Source organism: Heliconius melpomene, chromosome 10 (assembly GCF_056956725.1).
Source record: "Heliconius melpomene rosina isolate 202511_hmr_F chromosome 10, ASM5695672v1, whole genome shotgun sequence".
Taxonomy (NCBI): domain Eukaryota; kingdom Metazoa; phylum Arthropoda; class Insecta; order Lepidoptera; family Nymphalidae; genus Heliconius; species Heliconius melpomene.
Window position 1 is genome coordinate 8,368,748 of NC_140398.1, and position 22,847 is coordinate 8,391,594.

Here is a 22,847-nt window from a genome sequence, read left to right on the forward strand (position 1 = left end):
TTTACTTGACATATTATTCGTTGTATAGATTTTATAATAGAAAATATTAATAACTTTTTTCCGTTACATACATTTTTATAATTGATAGGTTTAAATTTATTAATACATTTTATTTGAATACAAGTAATACAATAACCTAAGAAATAAAAAACACGAGTAATAAATGAAATATATCAGTAAAATAAAAAAAAATAGTAAAATGCAGGTGAACTTTTTGTTTTTTTATAAAACAATGTTATACTTAAAACATTTTTAATATTAACAAAAGGTCAAAAGAATGTAACATTATTTTATTGTGTTGCAACACATAAGCTAACTTATATATAACACTGTGTTGCTTGTTTACTTTGGTTACATTTTACGTACCGTTTGACCTTCTCGTGTTACGTCTGTGTTAAAATGTTACTTTTCTGTAAATTAATTACTAAACTCCCGTATCGCAAACTAAATTGATTACTTTTAATAGTATCTATTTGAGTTTTGGTTACCTTTAGTCAAAAGAGAATATGTTCCCAATATACACAAAGAGCTTTTAAACGTAAACCCCGGGTTCGGTTTAAGAACTGCTAAGTAGAATATTTACCATAATGATGATTGATGACAAAATGCCGAAATATTCTCGTTCTTACTTCGAATATAAGTAAACGACTTAATATATTTTTTAAATAAATGTAATAAAAAACATAAGCTTTGTTTTTGAATTTATCCTCAAATCAATATTTAATCGATATAATCAAGGAAAACATAATCTAGATGTACAATATACATGTGTATATATATATATATATAGATACTTCAATAATAGTTAATACCTATAGGTACTGTTCCTTGCTCGGGAGGACACAAACGACACCTAGCGCTCAGGGCTCACGTAAACAAAAATTTTTGATTCGTCAGTGCCTATCTATCTCTAGTATATGTGTATTATCTATGGGCTGTCTGATGTTATATTCGACTATCTATCTACCACTGGCAGCACTGTTGAAGTGTTGACACTTGACAGTGACACTGACAGATGACACGAAGAAATAATAATTAATAACATTGTTTTTGCGTCGCAGGATTATCGTGCCTTTATGTTTTTAATTATATATTTATAATATAAAAATGGTACAAGCTTGGTATATGGATAATGAGCTAAGTGATCAACGACTAGAGCACCACAGAAATCCTCCACAATACCTATCCCTTGACGAGCTTTATAAGAAAACCGGTGTTGAATACTTTAACGTAAGTTATGTATCTTGTTACATGCATTATATCTATTAAATGTCATGATTTATCTAAATTTTTCATAAAGGTCAGACTGCTTATGATATGACCATTTTTTTTATATAAAAAGCTTGTATGTAGTATAAATAAGAAGCAAGTATGTTATTATAAGTATGTTATTTTAAATATAGTTTATAAATATTACACACAATACTATGCAATAACACGTTGACTTAATCAATTTTATTTGATTTTATATTTATAAAATACAAGTGTATAAGATGAATTAAATTATAAGTAAACAAGTTGCAAAATTAATTTACAGACAAATGTGAATACTTATTTAACTGATGGTGTCTTAGAAAAAATTAAGAAAGACAGAGGATATACTTATGAAGATGATATAACATGCTCTAAAGAGTGCTTGCCAAATTATGAAGAGAAAATCAAGTCTTTCTTTGAAGAACATTTGCATACAGATGAGGAAATAAGGTAAACTATATTAAAAAATATATGATAGTACCAGGAAAAAATGATATAATTTATATTCTTGTCATATTAAAATCATGTAACTAGTTTTACATGTAAATATTTACATAATTTCTAAGTACATTTTCTTTTTTTTAAAGATTTTATTTAACTCTATGTGGTTGTACCATACTGACTGACGTAAATACTTTCTTTTAACAGCTTTTTCTGTCAATCATATTTTTTTAGAGTATCAATGTCTGTTATTTAGGATAAATAAATATTTTTCTTTAATTAATTCTTTGCATGTAGATATTAAAAAATTATATTTTATAAATCAAGTAAAGCTTCTTGACAAACTGTAAAAAATGTTTTACTTAATTGTTGATTGTTTAACTTTTTTCCTTATAGATTAGTGCTTGATGGTTCCGGGTATTTCGATGTGCGTGATGGGAATGACCAGTGGATCAGGATTGCTGTGTCATCAGGAGATATGATAGTCATTCCTAGTGGTATTTATCATCGCTTCACACTTGATACTAATGTAGGTATTATTCAAGATGCATATTTTAGTATACATTAATGATTACTCTTTTTGTATTTTTCTTATCTAAAATTATTTTATTTGATTGGAGAAATATAGATAATTTAAAACACAAATTGTCATCTAATGAGTCTCTCTAGTGAGTTTTTTTTGTTTTCTAAGACTATTCTTACAGCCAGATGATAAAATGGTAATATTATAGATTCCTTACTATTAATATTATAAATGTGTGAATTTGGGAAGATGGATGGATGTTTGTTTCACCTTCATGCATTAACTACTATACAGATTTAGATAAAATTTTATATTAATACAGCTTATACAATGGAATAACATATAAACTCCAATTTATAATAAAGATTTTATCTAATTGAGCTATAATATAACAATTAATTTATGAATATTCTAACATTTACAGAACTTTATAAGAGCCAAGCGTTTCTTTATTGGTGAACCAGTGTGGCTGCCATATAATAGACCAGCAGACGAAATGGAGTGCAGGAAAGATTATTTAGACAAACTGGAAAAAGGATTTGTTGCAGCTTATTAAAACATATACATAAAAAGAGTGTACCGATAAAATATATTATACCTGGGTAATGCCATAGTCTAAGAAAACAATTTTTTTTATAAAATAAAGAGTTATGAATCCTTTTATGCCTTTTTATATAAAATAAGTATATTTACGTGAGATTTTTGCTATATCTTTTCTCTATACAATATGTTATTAAGTTTTTAAATAAAAGTTATATTTCAAGACCTTGAAGTTTAAATTATATAATAATTAGCATTACTTGATATTTATCAGAAAACAAAAGTCAATCTCTTCGACTTAATTAAAGTTGTGTCTATGAATTTGTTACTAAACACGACCTACTAGAATTAAGTTTTGTACATCCATCAAAAAATTAGGTAAGTTTTATATTTTAAATAAAAATATTGATTCATTTCACAATAATCACTACACACAATAACTGTATTAGAATAATTACAGTAGTCATTGGTATGCAATTTTTTTTGGCAACCCAGAAAACTAGTGTTAAGAACCATCATTCCCATTAATACACTTCTGTCCCTTACGTTCCGCCGAATTTTGGAGCCATTGCGTGTTGAGTGGCGGAACTCAACGTCGCGCTCTTCGTCGCCGTCTCTTTTATTTTTATGCGTTTTTCAATAATAATACTCAAGGAGTATATAGGTATTTTATTTTATTATCAGGAATTAATTGCTTGCATTTGTGCTAGAATAAGAAAAATATTAAAACCTGCATACAAAAATCCTTCAAGGTCCATGTCATATAATTTTGACGGTTTCAGTCATTATTTCTGCATATACTTAAATCAATTTCTAGCAATGTAGTATTTTCATTTTTACGGTATAAAAATGTGCATACACTCGTAAAGAGGGACGAGTGTATGTACTCACAAATTTCGCAATGCGGCGGTGATATCTCATAAAGAATAAGGTAAATCCTTATATTAAACTGTTGTTATTAGAAATCATTTAAGAGTACACTTGATTTAAGTACTTATTCATTATTTATATACAAGGCTGTTGTGACTGTCAGACTGTTCGATAAATATCACTACATGATAATTTTTAAATTATTTTTATTTCCTCTCTTTTGTATGTAAGGTTCCATTCGGTGTAATTAATAATTCGGAGAATATGACGAATGAAGTATCTTAATAAAAAAAATCCACAGCCTGCTCTAATATATGTAGCAAATGAAAGGAGCTACAAAATTGCTATAAAATAATATTAAAGTCAAATGGACGGCAGTAGATACGGTCCATTTTTCTAAAAGAGTTTTCCGATTTACTAATTCTTTTAATATATTTGAATTTTCTTAGGTACCATTTTTCACAGTGCCATGGGTGAGGGCATCATCATCTTCGGTCTGTGGTACTTGGCTATCGCATTCAACTATTATATGTAAGTCGTATTCCAAATATTTATTACAATTTTATAGCATACGATGTCATCGAGAACAGAGTATAATACAACTCTAGAAATCAAATTATCGTTAAAATAAATCTTTTACTTACTTATATTGTATGCAAAAGAACGTAATAAAAAGATCTATCTGAAATCTGCACTGCTTTAATAATTTACAGGACTCTTCACTTAGGTAGGTACAATATACCAGTATGCTTATTGCTTGCACTAGAAATAGATCATGAATAGTTAACTGATGTCTGCCAAATATAATAATTAACATTCAAAGCTCCGTTTGTTCCAAGTTTACTTGGCGAATGCTTATAACGAGTTTCTATATAATATTTATATTCGTCAACATACTAACGTAAATTTACAAACGTAAATTTTTGGAGAATATTGAAAACCATCACTGACTAGTGTCAATGCTTCTCTTTGTATAGAAACGGTCATATCATCTTAAAAAGAGGTCAAAAACGGTCATATCATCTGAAAGAAGTTGCAATATACTAATATTGCAACTTCTTTCCTTTTTAATGTATTAGCTTCGCACTGTGTCCCGCGACACTACGTTCCACACTTTTCGCCTAACTACTTATTGGGACATTGCGCGTTGAATAGCGGAACTTAACGCTGCGCTTTGTTAGGTTACCAATGTGAGGAATTGACTATAATTCCCCGAGTGGCATCAAAGCCACAACCGTCGCATTTACGGTCAGACGCTGCACTAAAACGGTATCGTACTTTTATTATATTTATAAATATTTCAAATATAACGACACTAATATAATAAAAGCTATAATCCAAATTACTTATAACAATGTATTCAACGAGGGTGCGTGCCAAATTTCACATTTCAGTTTCACTCAATTGGCTTAACACTAATTTTGGCGCTTTCATTTAATCGCTTCTGACGCCTTGTTACGAAAGGTCATGTATTAGGGCAGAGTCAAGGTCAGTGTAGATGATGGTCTTATTTACATATCGAGAGCCAAGAATTTGTCTATCAAGCATGCTTGGATTAAGAATTTATATTTGGTTTATTAAACCCCGAAACGGTCTTTGGTAAGAAGGGTCGGTTTTAAAAGCATCTGTCTGTTAACGCGATGGTCCTAGTAGATTCGAAACCCACTGGACGAGATGGAATTATTTTTATTTCCTCGTTCTGGAACGATAAAGTGCGGCTTTGAATCCCGTCACTCAACACGCGTTGGCCCGATTTTGGAAGGAAGACGAATGGAGCCTATTGCAACTTCATCCTATCTGCCTAACCTGGAATACAATGTGAAACTGAAACAAACTAATTTTAGATAAAAATGTTTAACCCATATCTTTTGTAGCAATAAATTCAATTGAAAATTAATCTTTTGATTTGTAATGTATTGACAATTCTTTATATTATAAACTAGTGGACACGGACGCGGCTACGCCTGCTTGAACTATAAGAATATTTTCCCGTTGGTCATACTCATACTATGCCGCCCGAAAGCTAGGTCATTTCGAATCAGTGACATCTCCTTAATGATTTATTAGAATATTACAGTAAATTATAATTTCAATCTAGATAAAATGCTAAAAGTGACTATTATATTTATTTTCATAAGGATGAATATCAAAATATCACGGTAACGGTCGCGTAGCGACGTGACGGTTGTTATTAACATGGCAGAATAAATTGCATGTCAAATTAGAAAGTACTTTAAAATATATTAGTATATATGTGTAATGTAATGTTATATAGCCTATAGCACTTCTGAAGAATGCAGCTTTCATACAAAACAAAATCAAAGTAAATCGGATCAGTAGATCCAGAGATCTTAGCGTTCAAACCAACAAACAAACAAACAAACTCTTCCGCTTTATTATATTAGTATAGATAAAACAATGTATATAACAAGGGATTTATTTATTTAATATTTAATTTATTTTTAACAATTATAATGGAATAATAGTTATGAAGTAAATTCATTTTAAACTTCATTTAACATTTCCTTGTTCCAATTGCTCAAGAAATCCCTTTGAGCACCTTACAGATTGTTGGTAACATTTCTCAAAACCTTTTGAGTCACTGTCCTGTTAAATAAAATAAAGATATTTAAAGATATAAAATATACAACATAAACATAATTAGTGTGGCACAGGTTGTGGATACCCATTAGGAGAATAAATTATTTTCAGTTCTTGCTCTTGTGGTGTTGATTTCTGTCAATCCATATGCAATATCTTCAAAATTGGGTTGTGTGTGAGGAATGTAACTTAACTCTCAACACTAGAACAATATAGTGTGAAGCTAAAAACAAACATTTGTAAAATCTTATATATATATATGATTTGAATCTTTTATTTATTTGGAATTTCAATTTATAATACTTTTCAAAGTGCAGTGCAACAACATCTGACTTTGAAAATGATGGATGTATAACCATCTCTACTAGGAGCAATAATTATTTATACTTTTTTTGACAAGACAAAGTGAAATGTTGTTGATATAGAATTAGTTCCTTGATATATATTTCCCAATTTTTACATTGGAAGTTGAATGTAACACAATGTGTCAAATTCAGGTGGAAAGTGGAGAAAGGACTTATCTTAATACTGTGTTCTCCCTAAACAGAAAAGAAAAACATATAATCTATATTTAATACAATATTAAGCTCAGAATAAAGTTCTTACATAATAAGGGTCCCTGATAATTCTGTCACCTTGTGGATCATAGTCACCAAATAATAAGAGTTTAGCCTTAGATCCTTTAGGTGCCTTTCTGTTTAAATCCTTCATGTTATCCTCGTCCATCCCAAATATGAAATCATAGTGGTTGAAATCCTTTGAAGTTATCTGAAAATATTATAATAATCCAAGATATTTTAAAAGTTTTATAAATATTTTATATTAGTAAAGAAAAAAAGAGCTTACATGGTTTCCAAGAGGTGCAATTTTAGATCTTGCTGCTATGTAATACTAATTTAAAAATGTAATAAATTCAGTGGTAATAATTAAATTCTTAAAAGTCTGTATTTTTTTCATCAATGATTATGGTGATATACCTTATCCATAACGGAATAAGGTATTTATTATACCATTTTTATTGTTTAAGTATTAAGTTTTCGTTGTTCACATTTACATATTTAATAATGAGAAATAGCTTATCTCATATTCCACAATTCAGTAATATCACTTGACTGAGTTTTGGTCGGGTAAGATGGGATGGAAGATGGAAGGAAGATAAATACTAAAGTTAAATGAAAAAACAAAGTTAATATCAAAATATATTTTTAATTTTATTTAATTTATTATAACATAAATAAAATTGTTATAAATATTTTTTAATAATAACTTGTGTTTATTGTATATTCCCATTTTCTAACTGCTCCAAAAATCCTTTAATACTTCTCGCTGCTTGATGATAACACTTGTCAAAGCCTTTGGCATCCATGTCCTAAAGGGAATCATAATAAGATATATTGATATGATGTAATGTTACATAACTCTTTATTAATCTTATAGACATGATGTATTAAAGCTCAATGTAGCCAAATACTAACATAATTATGTTTTACAATGAGTGGGGTTTCAACTAATAGCTAGCATAGCATTCAGTTAGACATTTTAGTAGCACCAAACTCATTTCTGTTTATAGGCAGTGGGTAGGGAGAACCTAGCGTTAAGACACTCTGGTCTCTCTCTCATTGATTGCTGGAACTCCATATTACACTTTGTCCACTAAAGCAGGGAATACTTTGTACAATTTAAGTTTACTTACAAAATAAGGATCTCTTATGATTCGGTCACCTTCTGGATCAAAATCTCCAAGCAGAAGTATTTTTGCTTTATGACCCACAGGTGCTAAGGTATTGAGATTTAGAATATTGTTTCCATCCATGCCAAATATATAATCATAATGATTGAAATCTTCAGTTGTTATCTAAAATGAAATTTCTTATTAATTAATTATGCTATTTAGTTATAGAATTTTTTTTTTCTTATTTTATATATTACTTATCTGTATTACCTGTCTTCCTATTCCACGATATCTTATTCCATACTTTTTCATGGTATCTATTGCTCTTTGCGACGGTGGATAACCAACATTCCAATCAGCTATAGCTGCACTGTCAACCTCCCATTCATGTCCTTTGCCCATTTTATTAACTGTATGAGTAAATACACCTTCGGAAATTGGTGACCGACAGCTATTACCTAATATAAAATTTATTTTCTAAATTATCTTATATTTTAACATTAAAAATTTGCGATCAATATTAAAAAATATTGTGAAATACTTAGGTTTACTAAGTATTCCACAAAGAAGTAAAAGGAGTTTAACTTTATAAAAGTAATAATCTTACCAAGACACACAAATAACGCTTTCTTCTTCATATCTTCGGCCATTATTAATATTCTATTGATATCCACAAAAATCGTAATGTTTTCAAGTCACAAAAAGTATTTGTAGTTTATTTACTGTACTATTTACGTCTAATAACAATAAGAAAGGGGAAATGTCTTTAAAACTCAACATTAACGAAGAGATATGTGGTTTGAGGTGTATATTTTTATTGATGTGTTTTACCATAGTGAAAATTCTGATGATTTTCCTGTTACAACATATTATAAACTAGTTAAAAGTTACTTAAATGTTCAAAAGACAGGGCTGGAAGTGGAATACACCGTTCGGTTCGGTTCTTTATTTATGGCGCTTCGAGCGTGCCAGTTGAGCACTATTCACTTCGCCAATGTCACGTTGTATGGAGAACACACAAAGGAGGTTGTACGGTAAAAAAGAGATTATATTACACGATAGGAGAATGCATGTCAAAAAGAGGAATACACCGTTAGTGCTTGTATTGATATTAAACAGATGGTCAGACCTGTCAGTTGTCATTTGTCATCGTTACTTCAAGTGAAACTTAGATTCTTGCATATTAAGATTTTATAATATATTATATTGTCTCTTTACCGTACACTCTCCTTTGTGTGTTTTCCATTCAACGTGACATTGGCGAAGTGATTAGTGCTGAACTGGCACGCTCGGATCGCCATAATTAAAGAACAACAATTATAATATATTACGTTCAATTCATTAAAAACATATTATATTATATTGTTTTGATAGTGTGTATTACAATATAAAATAATAAAATGTTTAAATAATATGCTGCTTTTAATTGTGCATAAATTCAGATTATATGCACAATTTTTTGAAGTTACTTGTTCAATTTTTTTTTTATTTTTCTCATAACTGTCACGACTTGGTCTATTACACGTTTTCGGCTTATTGTTGATTTCTGGGACATTCTGTATAATGGATCATAAAAGTCAGCATTTTTTCATATTTTTTTTCTTATGACGTTATCACGTAAAATTATCGTCCGTATACCGGACTTTACAGACAACCAATTATTTGATTAAACGAACATACTTTTCCATTACCGCCATTATCACAAAACCAGGATCTGATGATATCCTAGGATGGCAAATGGAGTGATATTCTCGAACTTTGGCACATGTGTTTCATATCATTTAACATAATAATCACTAGTCATCATCTGAGGATTTTACTGTGGTGATAATGATGATAGTAGACATTACTTCTTAACGATTAGGTTAGGGGATTACTTAGTATCTTTGGACATATTTATACGTAAGTTATATTCAGAATAGAAATTTCTACCCCCACAATATGGCTATCTATTTCAATGCAGCGCTTGCACTCCGTTGGTTGTCGCCTTAAATGGCAACTACAGATATAGAGCTGGATCTTTTGGTAGAACAACCAAGTTGTTGCTAAGTAATAAATCTTTTTTTAGTTTACAAAGAGTGCAATATGTTGATGCATTTGAGCTACACCGCGTGAGGCCTGCAACCGGCGATGTGCATTCGTTGAACTTGTATTAGGTACCATATGTTTCGCTGAAATTATAATACGTTAGCGTTATTTGAGTATTAATATCTAAAATTAGCCTTTTCAACTTTTTTGTTGTAATGTACAGAAAAAAGGTATATATAATGCCGAAGTTTAGAGCTGTTTATTAAAAAGAAAAATCTTTAAAATAAATTATGTTGTAGGCGGTCATGGTGAAGGGACACAAATATGCGACTGTAAACGCGACGGATTTGCGTTCGATACCCATTTGGAGGAATAAAATATTTAATATTTTCGTTTCCTCGATCGGTAACAAGGCAAAGCGTGACGTTGAGCACCTAGTGGCTACATGCAGTGTGTCAAGAATTTGGCGAAAAAAGGGGAACGGAAGCGTCTTAAGTAATTGGTAACGGATTTTATTAGGTTCGCAGATTGCTTACTCTGCTACTAGCCAGAAACAGCGCGAAACCAAAAAGAAATGTAAGAGTAAATATATTTGCGATATAAAAATTTACGTCAAGCAACGTTATTCAGTAAGATCATCTGTCAAGTGAAACAAATGATAATGATTTTCTTAGAATGATTTTCTTAGATATCGAACAACCCTCATGTAAAATAAATAAATTAAGAATAAATGTATAGTTCTAAAAGTTAAATAGGTATAATTAATTAATCTCTTAATCATTAAATTTTACAAATGTCTACTTAAATTAGATCTCTTGCAACAGAACTCTAAAAATAGTGGTCAATTTAATGCACAAACTTGTGAGTGATTTGCATACAAAAAAACTGGATTTTTTTTTTACATTCTTTTATTATGTTGAATGACGGACGGATTACGTTTCGTCCTAAAAGAAGCTACATTCGTACCTTTCATAATATTTTACAACTTCATTCTTTTATTTATCTCCACGCTGTATTCCGCACACAGCAGGGTAGGCAGAGGGAACATAGTGGTAATACTTAAGACACTCCATCCTCCATTTTCCGGTGGATTTTGGAGGCATTGCCTGTTGAGTGGCTTAAACTCAACGCCGCGCTTTGCCTCAACACCATAGCAAAGGAAATGAAGATATTACACAGAACCTACAACCTGTCGCATTTACAGTCACACTTTGTGCCCCTTTGCCACGACTGGCCTCACTATATTTTTGACATATTTTCGTCATTTGCATATTATGTACTTAGATATCTTTATTAATTTTGATACCAATCAACTGCAGTGACGTACGTAATACATAATCTATCGATTGCCGCGGGTTTACATTGAATACGATGATTAATTAACAACAGATATGGCTGACGTTACTATTATATCGTAACAGAATGTTCTACAGTAGTCAGTAGGTTAAACAAAAGGATCCTGTTTAATTTACAATGACTCGGTCATTTGGATTGAGATAAACAATACACAGATGCATACAGAATATGTGTAAGTAAATACCTACAGTCGAATTGATAACCTCCTTTTCTTACAGAAGTCGGTTAAAGATCGTCGAAGTCAGTCAGTGTTTTAACCTTAAATAACTAAAAGGTAGAATTTCTCTATGCAATTTGTCACAACAACGAGATCCCACGTTCACGAGCAATCTCTAAATGTAATTTTAATGGCTTATTATTCTAACAAGGTCATTATTATTGTAATTGACTAAGTACATATAGCGATTTTCTCCTAGAACCCACGCATGCTAACCAGACTCATGTCATGTAGGGAAATTTTTACTCTTCTACATATTTACCTAGTGTTAAGACACTCTGTTTTATATTTTCCATCCGAATTCAATCAATTGAGAATTAAACGGCGAAACTCTCTCGTATTTTGTCTGTCACCTGAATGGCAATCATTTTCAATTATTGCTATCCCGCCACCTTTATAGTTAAATACTGTGTACGCCAAGTGAAAATATGTTCATTTTAATATGAACAATCATCACCAAATACAAAAATCTCAATTAAATTCATTAGAACTTAGGTATATTATAATTATTATATAGTTTTGAAACAGTAAATAAATAAGCAAACGTGAATTTACGAAGTTTTTATTCAAATAGACTTTGATGCTCAATTTGCATGGTGTTTGCAATATTATGTAAGTTGACAATCGAAGTGTAAAGTTGTTACCCCATAACGAGCCCATTGGGCTGTCAACAAACGATGACAAATTCACCATTTCCTGACTCTTTTTATTACGCAGTAAAGGACAGTACAGACTTTAAAATAGTTTTAACAGATATTTTTTGTATACGTATAATATTTATGTATATAACGTTTAATTTTAATTATTTAATAAAATTGTCGAATTACAAAATTTAATTCTGTTATTAATAGGTCCATAATACGTATTTCCATCCATCCATAATATGTATTTCGCTTCATTTTTTCGATTTCTAGAAATATTTATTAAATTTCTCTCGGCTTAGACTTAGTTCGGGTAATCTGAATCATGAAACATGGCTAAACTAAGAATGACTGCAGGATATCTTCATTTTAAGTTCAACGATCCGGGGAGTAGGCGGACGTGCCTGCATGTAGTCCGCCCTCGTTAGAACAGGGAACTGATTTAATGAGCCACTTCTTAGATGCCGGATGCTGCTAAGACATCTAGAGACGTTCAATCATTATTGATTTGCTCTTATTTTGAATTTATATGCATTTAATTTGTTATGGGGTTTAATATGAGCTATGTTATAGTTGTAATGATATGTAGGATATTTATTTAAATTTGAAAATTCAATTATGTTATTATATTTTTTTATAGATATTTTAAACTTTTTACTTTATAAATTATATTATATTATATTTTTACTTTATTAAGTAGTCCTTACTTACGTGATATTTTTGTTCGTTAAAAACAATTATAATCAAAATATGTAACTACAAATTTTTAGTTTTTCTTACAAAAAGTCAACTTATGTCCACACTTGAATCATTTTGACTCGAACCTCGGCTTGCGGCCGTCGAGCGGACTGGTATTTTAGCATAGGTGAAATCCCAGTCCGCTCGACGGCCGCAAGCCGAGGTTCGAGTCCCGCAGGGGGCGCCCTTAAAGTCGTCGACTTCCTCACAGGCAGCCACTTAGTGCTTGCATTTCTTCAGGGACAGAGTATCCTCTTCCCTACCCAACCGTTGTCGCTGTAAAAGCCAATAGGGCTAACAGCATTATCCACATGTTCGAAAAAAAAAAAAAAAGAATCATTTTGAATTATTCCTAGTGTAGTTGATATAAAAAAAATAAATCTAATCAGCTTCACGGCTGTATTCAGTACACATCAGAGTAGGCATAGGAAACCCAGTGTTAACACACTCTATTCCCCACTTTCCTCCGAATTTTTCGATGTATTGCGTGTTGAGTGGCGAAACTGAACGCCAGGATTTTGCCTTTGTGCCAGAGCGAAGAAAATGAAAATATCAATAAATAATTATTCAATAATTCAGTCCCTCGAGTAGGGATTGAATCCATGACTGTCGTGTTACAATCACATCCTAGTGCCGCTGCGCTACGACGACCTCTAGTTGATATATAAACATCATATTTTAAGCCATTCAGTCATTTAAACTAAAATAAAATATAACTCTTATTTTAGATACACATTGTATTCAATTTGTGTAGTGTAATAATTTTAATGATTTACTTCCCGCTGCAACTAATGGTTACGACGAAGTGGTTTTGTTTTAGAATCGTAGTACGTAATTAGGTAATATTTTTTTAGCGTCACGTCATCCCGCACACAGGCAGGTTAGGGAGAGGGACCCCAGTGTTAAGACACTCCGTTCCTCATTTTCCCCGAATTCGTGACGGGACACGCCTTGGCTTGACACGAGAGCGAAGCAGTGAAAATATTAAATATTTAATTTCCTCGAGTTAGAATGGACCCATAACCTGTCGCTAAAGTTACGTGTACGTTTAGAGTCACTCTTTGTGCCCGTACGTTTTGACTGTACTCTACTTATGTTTTATAATATTATTTGAAATTGTATACGAAGTATTCTAATTTTGTATTTATGTAACAAGAAACGTTAAACTTTAATAGCCTTAATCATTTATTTGTTCACATCTTGCATCGTCTATCGACCTTACGGTGTTGGCAGCGCTCCAGTGTCCCTTGATGTGACGTCCTGTAGACAATTTGTTCCAAACAAACAACCATTTTTTCAATATATGCATTAATATTTCAAAATATTTATATTCTTATAATTTCCTTCATGTCGAACTTAGTATGTATAATTATAAAACCTATTGCTTTCATTCAAATCTAAGAAATCATTTCGTTCAGTAAGTATAGCAGGGTCGCTTCTACAGTGTAACTAGATACATTTATTGACTGCGATACTTTCTAGCTATTTTTACGTTAGCTCGCTACAAGCTAGCGTTTAGATTTGAATAATTTTATTTGCATTAGATAATGGTATGCGCGCGCGCAGCCAGCGGCGCTATTTTCAAGCGCAGGCCGACAACCCCGGCCAGACGATTCTGTAGAAGGTTAAAAGTGTCTGAATTTTCGTTTTATTTCATACGAGCAACCTGCCCGCCCTACGAATGTATTATGGTAGAATTGTACAAAATCTTTACATAAATTATGTTCCGTAGTTTTTGCGTAAAAGAGGAAATGTAATTTTCGGGGGTCAGAAGGGGCCTTGAAAATAACTACGATAAATTTATAATATTTATTAGTAAGAACACTTAAACGAGTAAGAGCTTAACTGGAACTGTCTACTGATGTTACAAAGGAGTTAAGCTTTAATTAGTATACAAACATGATTGATATATCAGTATTTAGAATGCTAAAATAAAATGGAAACAAATGGTCAAACAACATCATTAGATAGTACTGTCAGCGTAAACAATACTGGACTCTATCCTGGCAAACAATCATTTCTAATGGTTTATAATTTATCTAAAAATATAAAATATATCTATATTTATGTAATAAAATTAATATCAAAAACATGAAAATATTTCGAATGTATAATATGAACTTCGGCGGAAAGTAAAGGAGAGCGGAGTGTCTTAATACTAAGCTCCTACCTAATACATGTGGGATACAGCGTTGATTTGAAAGTTTTTTACTGAAATAAGCTGATGTATGACCGAATCGAGCCTAACGAGTGTTGATGCGGTCTACAGTGATGCAATTGTGAAGGAATTTCCACGATGTATGGTTCCGTGAAGCTGTATTACTAGAGGTTCTGTGGTAATAAGGCAGGGAGATTTAGGTTCTGCAATTCCTGGACACACTTCGGAATATATGCGGTCAAACACAAAAACCGGCAGGTTTTACTGCTTTTAGGATACGAAAAAGCATTTACCACTATAGAATCATTTAAATACTTTTTTTTATATAGTTTTAAATAATTTTGGGAGATCTACTTTCCAATTGTTATACACTAAATGATATATAGGTAGTCGCTTTACTTATTGAATAGAATCTATCACCAATAAAAACGTCTCAAAGTGGCAGCATTTTGTATAGATATTTGAACAATGTCGTTATGGCTGAGTGATTGTGGTCAGAGTTATTTGAAAGGAATTACCGTTATATTTAACATTCCGAAAGTTGGTTGTTTTTAGGCAAAACAAGGGAATTTCTCATATGAGTAAAAAAAAAAAAGTTGGTATATCATCTTGGCCCAATGATATTAGTGCAATATTAGTATCAAATAGTCAGGTCTACGATCCTTTGTAGCACAGAAACAATCATCAAGCTTCTTCAAGGACCTACGACCGCTTTTATAAGTTGTACTTGCAATTGACCTACACTCCTGCGTAATTGGTACGGAACCCTTGGTGGGCGAGATCGACTCGTTTTTGACCGGATTTTTAAAATTATAAACCAACATTATGTATAAACAAATAATATTCTAGACGCCACGAGGGACAAGGCACTAAAATATTTAAAAATCAATATCGATTTAGTGACTAACGACGAAACGAATGTCTTTATTTAATCCCCAGCCGAGCGGTTCTCACGAACAATGGAAAATCGATTAGTTTTCAGCTCTATGCATCAATAATTCTTTGTTGAAAATTATTGAAAAATAGCAGTTAATCGATAATGTTCAAGGCAAAACTATTACGTATCTCTATTGTTATTTCACAGTTTTATTACCTTTTCAATGTCATACTTCTTATGAATGGACTGAATATATGACAAAACTAAGTTGTTTACCTACCTAGATTGAAGCTGGAAATAAAAGACTTTTTTTGTATGGATTATCTTCAAATATAATTTAGATAAACGTACCTAATTTCGTAGTACGTCGTCGAAAATGTACGAGTATTTATGTAAACTGTTTTTAGATTGGTGATACCTACCTGTGGAAAGGTTTCTAGTAATATTCACTAAAATGTGTTTATATATAAATCTGCTAAATTAAATTAATCCCTCCCTGGGCTACTGTTTTCCCTTCTACAAGCGAACGTTATTACAAGTGTTATCAGTGAACAAAAAATAATATTTTTGTTTAATTTAATCTTCTTTAAAGTGCACTATAAATTGTATTCCATTCCATCCCAGGAAATGTCTATTAACTTCGACAATAGTTTCAACTGGATTACTAGATTAAATGCAAGATTTATACACGTCTGGTCGATATTGAATTAGATTCAGGTACATGCCTCCGCTGCGCTGCTCGCAAACAGGAAATCATAGATTGATATTTGCACTTTCTATACTAATATAATAAAGCGGAAGAGTTTGTTTGTTTGTTTGAACGCTAAGATCTCTGGATCTACTGGATCGATTTTCTTTGTTTTTGTTTTGTATGAAAGCTGCATTCTTCAGAAATGCTATAGGCTATATAATATTACATTACACATATATACTAATAAATTAAAATACTTTCTAATTTGACATGCAATTTATTCTGCCATGTTAATAACAACTGTTGTCGCTACGCGACCGCGTTCGTTACCGCGTCATTTTGATATTTATCCTTATGAAAATAAATATAATAGTCACTTTTAGCATTTCATCTAGATTGAAATTATATTCTTATATTTCAAGCAGGCGTAGCCGCGTCCGGGTCCGCTAGTCATAGATATGACCTATCCACTATTCAGACGTAGACGTATCTCACCATGTGAAAATAATTTTGAGTTATAATATAACAGTAAAGCACTTAATCTAACTAAATCATCAACCACGACGATGGCCTCCAAGTTTTTTTTTGTTATTGCTTAATGATTCTTTATGCATGTTACATTTTTTATAGGATACACAAAGAATATTGCTGAGACTCTCCGTCCCCGATTCATCGCCAATTTTCGATACATTGCATATTCATTCTCTCGAGTGAAAATCGAATCCACAATCGTCGCGTTTACTATCAAATGTACCACTACGCCACAACAGACACTCACGTACACGTTATATGTATAATTAAAATTATAATAACGGTGGTATATAAAGATATTTCCCAATTTTTCTAGTTATGTAACATCTGTATTGATATGGTTGTACATATTTTTACATTTTGTTCAGTAGGAAATGTCAATTTACATTCAAAGTGATTTTTAAATGTTAATTTCAACACAATATTCTATAGTTTATAAGTACTATATTAACACATACTACCAAAGGTCTTGGGCGAATTCCAATCATTAAATCAGCCCATTCGAGAGACTTTCCTGGTTATTAAATATTATGAGATTTTCACATGCCAATGCCGATGTCACTTGGCAAACGATGTAATAGTCCGCTCGCAGTGTAAACAAGATATATTTATATACCTATTTCAATTGCTCCCCAAGCATTTTCAATTTCTGTTATCATTTTTATTATTTTATTTTTCTATATTGTAAAAATATTTTTATTTGTACTCCCTATTGTCTGTCGACGCTATTAAATCATCTATTTCTTTTTATTTAACACAACTTTACGGATAAAATATATTTTTTTAATAAAATGAATGCGGTATGTTACTTTTTATTTTATTTTTTTAAATTTTTTAAAGTAATTTTTATATATGCAGTATATTTTACCTGTAAAAATAATAGAAATATTTATTTTTCCAGAGAAAAAACTTGCACTGCCAAGGAAGATAAACATGGACAAACGGAAGTAAAAATACCGGAATATATCATGGAAAGATTGAGCCTACAAAATGAAAACCTAACTAAGGAAGAACTAGACGATATACTTCAGGAAAAGAAAGAAGATGCCAAAGAAGAAGATGGTGACAAAGTAACTGCTGAGATACCGGTTGATATAGATGCTGATTTACAAGCTACTGTGGAAGTATTTTCAGACGTAGAACCAGTCGTAGAAGTTAATGATGATGTGTCCCACCGGGAATTTCTCCATGAAGAAGTTCAGGAAAGTCCAGAAGAATAACTACCCTTTACCCTGCTTTAGTTTGTTACCTCTGACTATTCTACTAAGTGGGGGAAACAGCGCATACAAAAAAAAACCTATACTTTACCATCTGAGAAATATTATGTGCTCCAGTTTTTTAATAAATATATTTCATATATTTTGTATAAAATTTATGATTTATCAATTTTGCTACAAAATTATTATGTAAAACTTTTATTTTTCTTTAGTTTTCATTCTCTCTATTTTAATAACATTTTCTTACTATTATCTGTTTATAGCAATTTAAACGTGTAAGTTGAGTTTAATAAAAACGTTACTATCACCTTTTTACAAAAATGCTTACAAATTAAGAATGTGATAATAAACATAATTTATTTCCTAGACTGTACATACACAATCTAAGAAATCTCTGTAACATAAAGATGCGCAAGCGCAGTAAACATTATCTTGTATGAAAATGTATGCAAATAGAATAGTTACACGGTTTATTTGAAGTGCTTAAGTGATCGATACTGTTGCTAAGTCTATATTAATTTCAACGTATGTACCAGTAGAGTGCCGTAAAATATCCACCATATTTTTATTATATTTGAAACTATATTTGCTTGCATCTATTATTACTAGACGTAAATGCATGTTTTTTCAAAATGAAAAATCTAGTCAAGCAATATTAGGTCATATTCTTATAAGTTTAAAACTTTTTTTGTCATCAATAGCACTGTTTATTCAGTGCAATTAACACATGCTTGTCTGTATGCTTGTTCTCCACACTCAAGGTCTAAAAGTGATAACTCTGTTATGGCTCTCGTGTGATTATTCTTAGTTTTCATACTGATGCAATGCTCATTTGATGTAGGTCTTTAGGTTCAATGTTATGAATTTCTGAATTTTGTCTAGATAATAATGAAAGTTCATTTAAAAATATTTCCGATATTATCTAATTATGGAAAATTAAAGCTGCCAAAATATTTTTAAAATTCACATATGATTTATATATGCATATTGAGATTTTTTTTTATTTTTCTTATTTATCAGGGGATACCTGCCTGCACCTCCACCTCCAGAAGAAGGCACCGCTCCTCCAGGCCAACCACCAACAACAGGCCAAAAACCACCACAACCACCAACAACAGGCCAAAAACCACCACAACCACCACCACCACCCGCACCACCACGTAACTCTATTGATAGTTTACAGTCACACTCTGTTAATAGTTTTACAGAAAGACGCTATTATATTTGATTATTATTTTAGCGATAATCTACTTCAGTTAGGTAATAATAACAGAAATAATAGTGAGGAATTTTCCATCTTGCTTAAATGTCTGTTATTCTTAACAATTGTTAATTAAATTGTGTAGAAGACTATCCAGAAGAGAATAGTATCCAAATGGATATCTCAAAAGATAGATAGAAAGATAGACAGAAATAAATATCCCCCTTATTATTTTTTCTGTTATTTTAACTATTGTGTATCTGTTCACAGCGAATAAACCTGCTTGAAAGAAGGGCTAAATTATGTTTTTGATAAACATTGATTACACCTTGTTTTATATGAACAAGCTCATGTACGGAGAATTAGCACTCGAGAGAAATGGACACTTTACTTGGTTGTATTACCAATATCAGTTACATTATGTTTAATGTACTCTGATAATAAAAAAATAATAAAAATATAAGTGTCTCATTTTCTGTTACTAGCTGTACGGGAATATTTTATGTATTTAAGCTTACTGCTTTCTTCTGAGGGATAATAATCAAACCTACTACATATTCCGTGATGATGTCTACTTCTTCTTAAATCTAGGATGAACTAGTTCATAATACTTTAAAAATTTCATCATCTTTATGATTCATATACATATATTGATATGTGATGACATACAAACAAATACATTTTGGACAAACACGCTCTTAATCTAATCATAGCGATAATGGTGAATGGAACTATGAAATTTCTTACCAGAAAATCCCTGGCGGCTATGAATAATCTCTTTCGAAGAAACGAGATTACTTGATATTTATTTAAATAAATCCAAAATATTATATTATTACATTAATATGCACCAACAATCACAAATAGTAACAAAAACACGTCTAAAAGCATTTTCTCATTAACCTGTCGTTTGTCGAGTGTCGATTTATGTAATTTTCAAACGCATCAGATGGCAAAAAGATTGTCAAAATAGCGATACAAAATTGTCATGTAATAATGGATAATATGTAGGCGTTTAAATCATTTCTAATAGAAAAAGAAATAGATTATACTCGGAAATGGACACAAAACTTGCCCAATAAATAAAACACTTTTTAAGTTTCTAATATCATTTTTAAACATCTAGCTGGGGATTAGTAAGTATTTAAGTACCTCAATCAATATTAACACATCCATGCTAGACTCCATGCTGTTTACCAATGACGCGCGCGGTCAGCAGATCAGATCAGAGGCTCGGCGCAAACACTCGCCATGATTTATTTGGTTTTTCCCAAAATATCTCATTGTATAATCTCACACCGTCGTCGTTACATTACGTAACTGCCGTCACGTTGCTACAAGTTTAGAAGAATATTTCTTTTGAAATACGTTTTACTACTAGAACACATATTCTAATGTACACAATGTGTCCATCTTCATATAAATGCTTATTGATCGTCGAAATATAAAGATTGTGCATCAGACTAAATCATTTTATTTAGATTTTCACATTGTATACTATAATGTCCCTTTACTATCGTCGTCCAGATGTAATTGAAATTACGAATTTAACTCATTCTGAATTCACTGTAAATATAATATACGTACCTATATTTATTCCTATTTAAAAACAAGTTTTTAGCTGCCTTGTTTAGAAAAAGCACTACGCGACGCTCTGCTACCAAACATAAAATACAGTTTAATTGACTGCCTATTTATACAATCATAAAATTAAATTGATTAGCGTAACCGTAAGTACTTTGCCTAAACAAATATTATAAGCATTTACTTTGAAATTGGAATCTACGGTTATTGTGTTGACTTAGATATAAAAAATAGCATATAGGTATGTACGTAGATATTTTACAGACTGCGTCGAAACTCGGTGAAAATAAGTTTTAAATAAAAAATGCAATTTATCTTCAACGACATCAGCATCACCTGGTTACTGTAAACTAGTCCAAAGTGAAATAACGAGACGTATTTTTGGCTTGTATTCTAACGTTTTTTTTGCGTTGCTATTTTTAGTAACGAGTTTCTTTACGAAAACCAAATTGACTCTGTACCATAGCTAATTGATGGCATTTTATTTATTCCTTGAAAGAATCTATTGTTAAAAATTTCGTGGTTGCGAGAAATCTTACGTGATTTACGTGAACGGTGAAAAGTGCTTGACTTTCACTGTAGGTTATGCGAACGATCAATAGCAATTATATATTTAGTTATATTTATATCACCGAATATTTCTACTGAAGGAATGTATAAAAACTGTTTTATGAACAAAACTTATCACGATTACTAAGTTGAGACCTGCGACACAATGGTCGTGGCTTCAAATTCGGCTGTAACGAAAGTCTGTTTTTTTCTCTTTCCGTTGTATCGTTGTCCGCATATAGCAGCGTAGGCAGCAGAAATCTAGTGTTAACACACTCCGTTCCCAACATAACGATTATTTTCAAAACATTGCTTGTTGAGTGGCGGAATTTAACGCCGCACATTGTCTTGTTACCAGAGGATGGAAAAAATCATTCCCCACAAATAATTCCCCCTTGTAATTCCCACTAACAACCGTTGCGTCTGCAGTCAGACTGTATGCCACTGTATTTGCATTTAAAATAATATAAATTTTCTTGTTAGAAAAAGTGCCTAACTAATATGTTGTAAAGTCAGAAAGAGGAGAATGGAATAAATTTTCAGTAGGTTTTCTGAAACTTCTACACTTATAAATACCGTTTGACATTTCTTAGAAATAATAACATTTCGTTAAAAAAAATATGTAAGAATAAAAATTATATAAGATATTTTCAGGTTTTTGTAAGGTAAAGGCGTGCTCCGCTAAGAACTCTTGAGACGCAGAAATTCAGCGACTCGTGAAATGTCAGAGGTGAAATGAAGAACACTTTTATAAAAAAGGTTTCATAATATACAGTTTATAAATTGTTTGTATACCTCCATTAATATTCATTTGTATAAAATAAGTAAAAATATTATTAACATTTATCAAATATTTATTTTTATTACAAGAGTATGTCAGTATTATACGTATTGAAAATGTTTATTATAATCTATATATATAAAATCGAAAGGTCACTCACTCATCACGAAATCTCAGAAACTACATGTGCTAGGAATCTTAAATTTTGCATAGGAGTTACTTATAGGACGTATGTGCTCGCTAAAACGGGAATTTGCAATATTCGACTTCTAAGGGGTTGTTTTTGGGATCGAAAGTTTGTATGAAACTTCGTTACTACAAATGCTATGAGTCTCAAATTTTGCATAGACGTCACTAGGACGTAGTCATGGAGACAG

The 22,847-nt window shown here is 31.4% G+C and overlaps 4 protein-coding genes across 5 annotated transcripts; 2 read left to right on the top strand and 2 right to left on the bottom strand.

Moving 5' to 3' along the window:
* The first annotated feature begins 1,001 nt into the window (after positions 1-1,001).
* On the top strand, positions 1,002-2,983 carry Adi1 (acireductone dioxygenase 1). Its single transcript, XM_085192223.1, has 4 exons — positions 1,002-1,230; positions 1,538-1,704; positions 2,092-2,224; positions 2,643-2,983. The coding sequence occupies exons 1-4, from the start codon at positions 1,108-1,110 to the stop codon at positions 2,772-2,774; spliced, it is 555 nt and encodes a 184-aa protein (XP_085048349.1). The 5' UTR covers positions 1,002-1,107; the 3' UTR covers positions 2,775-2,983.
* Positions 2,984-3,793: 810 nt separating this feature from the next.
* On the top strand, positions 3,794-21,011 carry LOC146535430 (uncharacterized). 2 transcript variants are annotated; one of them, XM_085192225.1, is made up of 3 exons: positions 3,828-4,159; positions 19,376-19,515; positions 19,827-21,011. In XM_085192225.1, the coding sequence occupies exons 1-3, from the start codon at positions 4,098-4,100 to the stop codon at positions 19,841-19,843; spliced, it is 219 nt and encodes a 72-aa protein (XP_085048351.1). In that variant the 5' UTR covers positions 3,828-4,097; the 3' UTR covers positions 19,844-21,011. The 2 variants fall into 2 exon arrangements, with proteins under 2 accessions (XP_085048350.1, XP_085048351.1); XM_085192224.1 differs by lacking the exons at positions 19,376-19,515; positions 19,827-21,011 and adding an exon at positions 18,040-19,317 and having other exon boundaries at positions 3,794-4,159.
* Positions 6,054-7,022, bottom strand: LOC146535431 (low molecular weight phosphotyrosine protein phosphatase-like). The gene is made up of 2 exons (XM_085191582.1): positions 6,836-7,022; positions 6,054-6,235 (listed from the first exon to the last, which is right to left on the bottom strand). The coding sequence occupies exons 1-2, from the start codon at positions 6,953-6,955 to the stop codon at positions 6,140-6,142; spliced, it is 216 nt and encodes a 71-aa protein (XP_085047708.1). The 5' UTR covers positions 6,956-7,022; the 3' UTR covers positions 6,054-6,139.
* LOC146535432 (low molecular weight phosphotyrosine protein phosphatase 1-like) lies at positions 7,416-8,997 on the bottom strand. Its single transcript, XM_085191581.1, has 5 exons — positions 8,733-8,997; positions 8,509-8,638; positions 8,172-8,359; positions 7,923-8,084; positions 7,416-7,598 (listed from the first exon to the last, which is right to left on the bottom strand). The coding sequence occupies exons 2-5, from the start codon at positions 8,549-8,551 to the stop codon at positions 7,503-7,505; spliced, it is 489 nt and encodes a 162-aa protein (XP_085047707.1). The 5' UTR covers positions 8,552-8,638; positions 8,733-8,997; the 3' UTR covers positions 7,416-7,502.
* Positions 21,012-22,847: the final 1,836 nt, after the last annotated feature.

Excerpts from the sequence above, each read along its gene's own strand:
- Adi1 (XM_085192223.1), top strand. The coding sequence starts at position 1,108 with ATGGTACAAGCTTGGTATATGGATAATGAGCTAAGTGATCAACGACTA. Across the intron at positions 1,705-2,091 it reads CATACAGATGAGGAAATAAG|ATTAGTGCTTGATGGTTCCG; the intron begins GTAAACTATATT and ends TTTTCCTTATAG. Across the intron at positions 2,225-2,642 it reads GCTTCACACTTGATACTAAT|AACTTTATAAGAGCCAAGCG; the intron begins GTAGGTATTATT and ends TAACATTTACAG.
- LOC146535430 (XM_085192224.1), top strand. The coding sequence starts at position 4,098 with ATGGGTGAGGGCATCATCATCTTCGGTCTGTGGTACTTGGCTATCGCA. Across the intron at positions 4,160-18,039 it reads ATCGCATTCAACTATTATAT|AGAAAAAACTTGCACTGCCA; the intron begins GTAAGTCGTATT and ends TTATTTTTCCAG.
- LOC146535431 (XM_085191582.1), bottom strand. The coding sequence starts at position 6,955 with ATGGACGAGGATAACATGAAGGATTTAAACAGAAAGGCACCTAAAGGA. Across the intron at positions 6,236-6,835 it reads TTATCAGGGACCCTTATTAT|GACAGTGACTCAAAAGGTTT; the intron begins GTAAGAACTTTA and ends TTTATTTAACAG.
- LOC146535432 (XM_085191581.1), bottom strand. The coding sequence starts at position 8,551 with ATGGCCGAAGATATGAAGAAGAAAGCGTTATTTGTGTGTCTTG. Across the intron at positions 8,360-8,508 it reads AGCGTTATTTGTGTGTCTTG|GTAATAGCTGTCGGTCACCA; the intron begins GTAAGATTATTA and ends ATTTTATATTAG. Across the intron at positions 8,085-8,171 it reads ATCGTGGAATAGGAAGACAG|ATAACAACTGAAGATTTCAA; the intron begins GTAATACAGATA and ends ATTTCATTTTAG.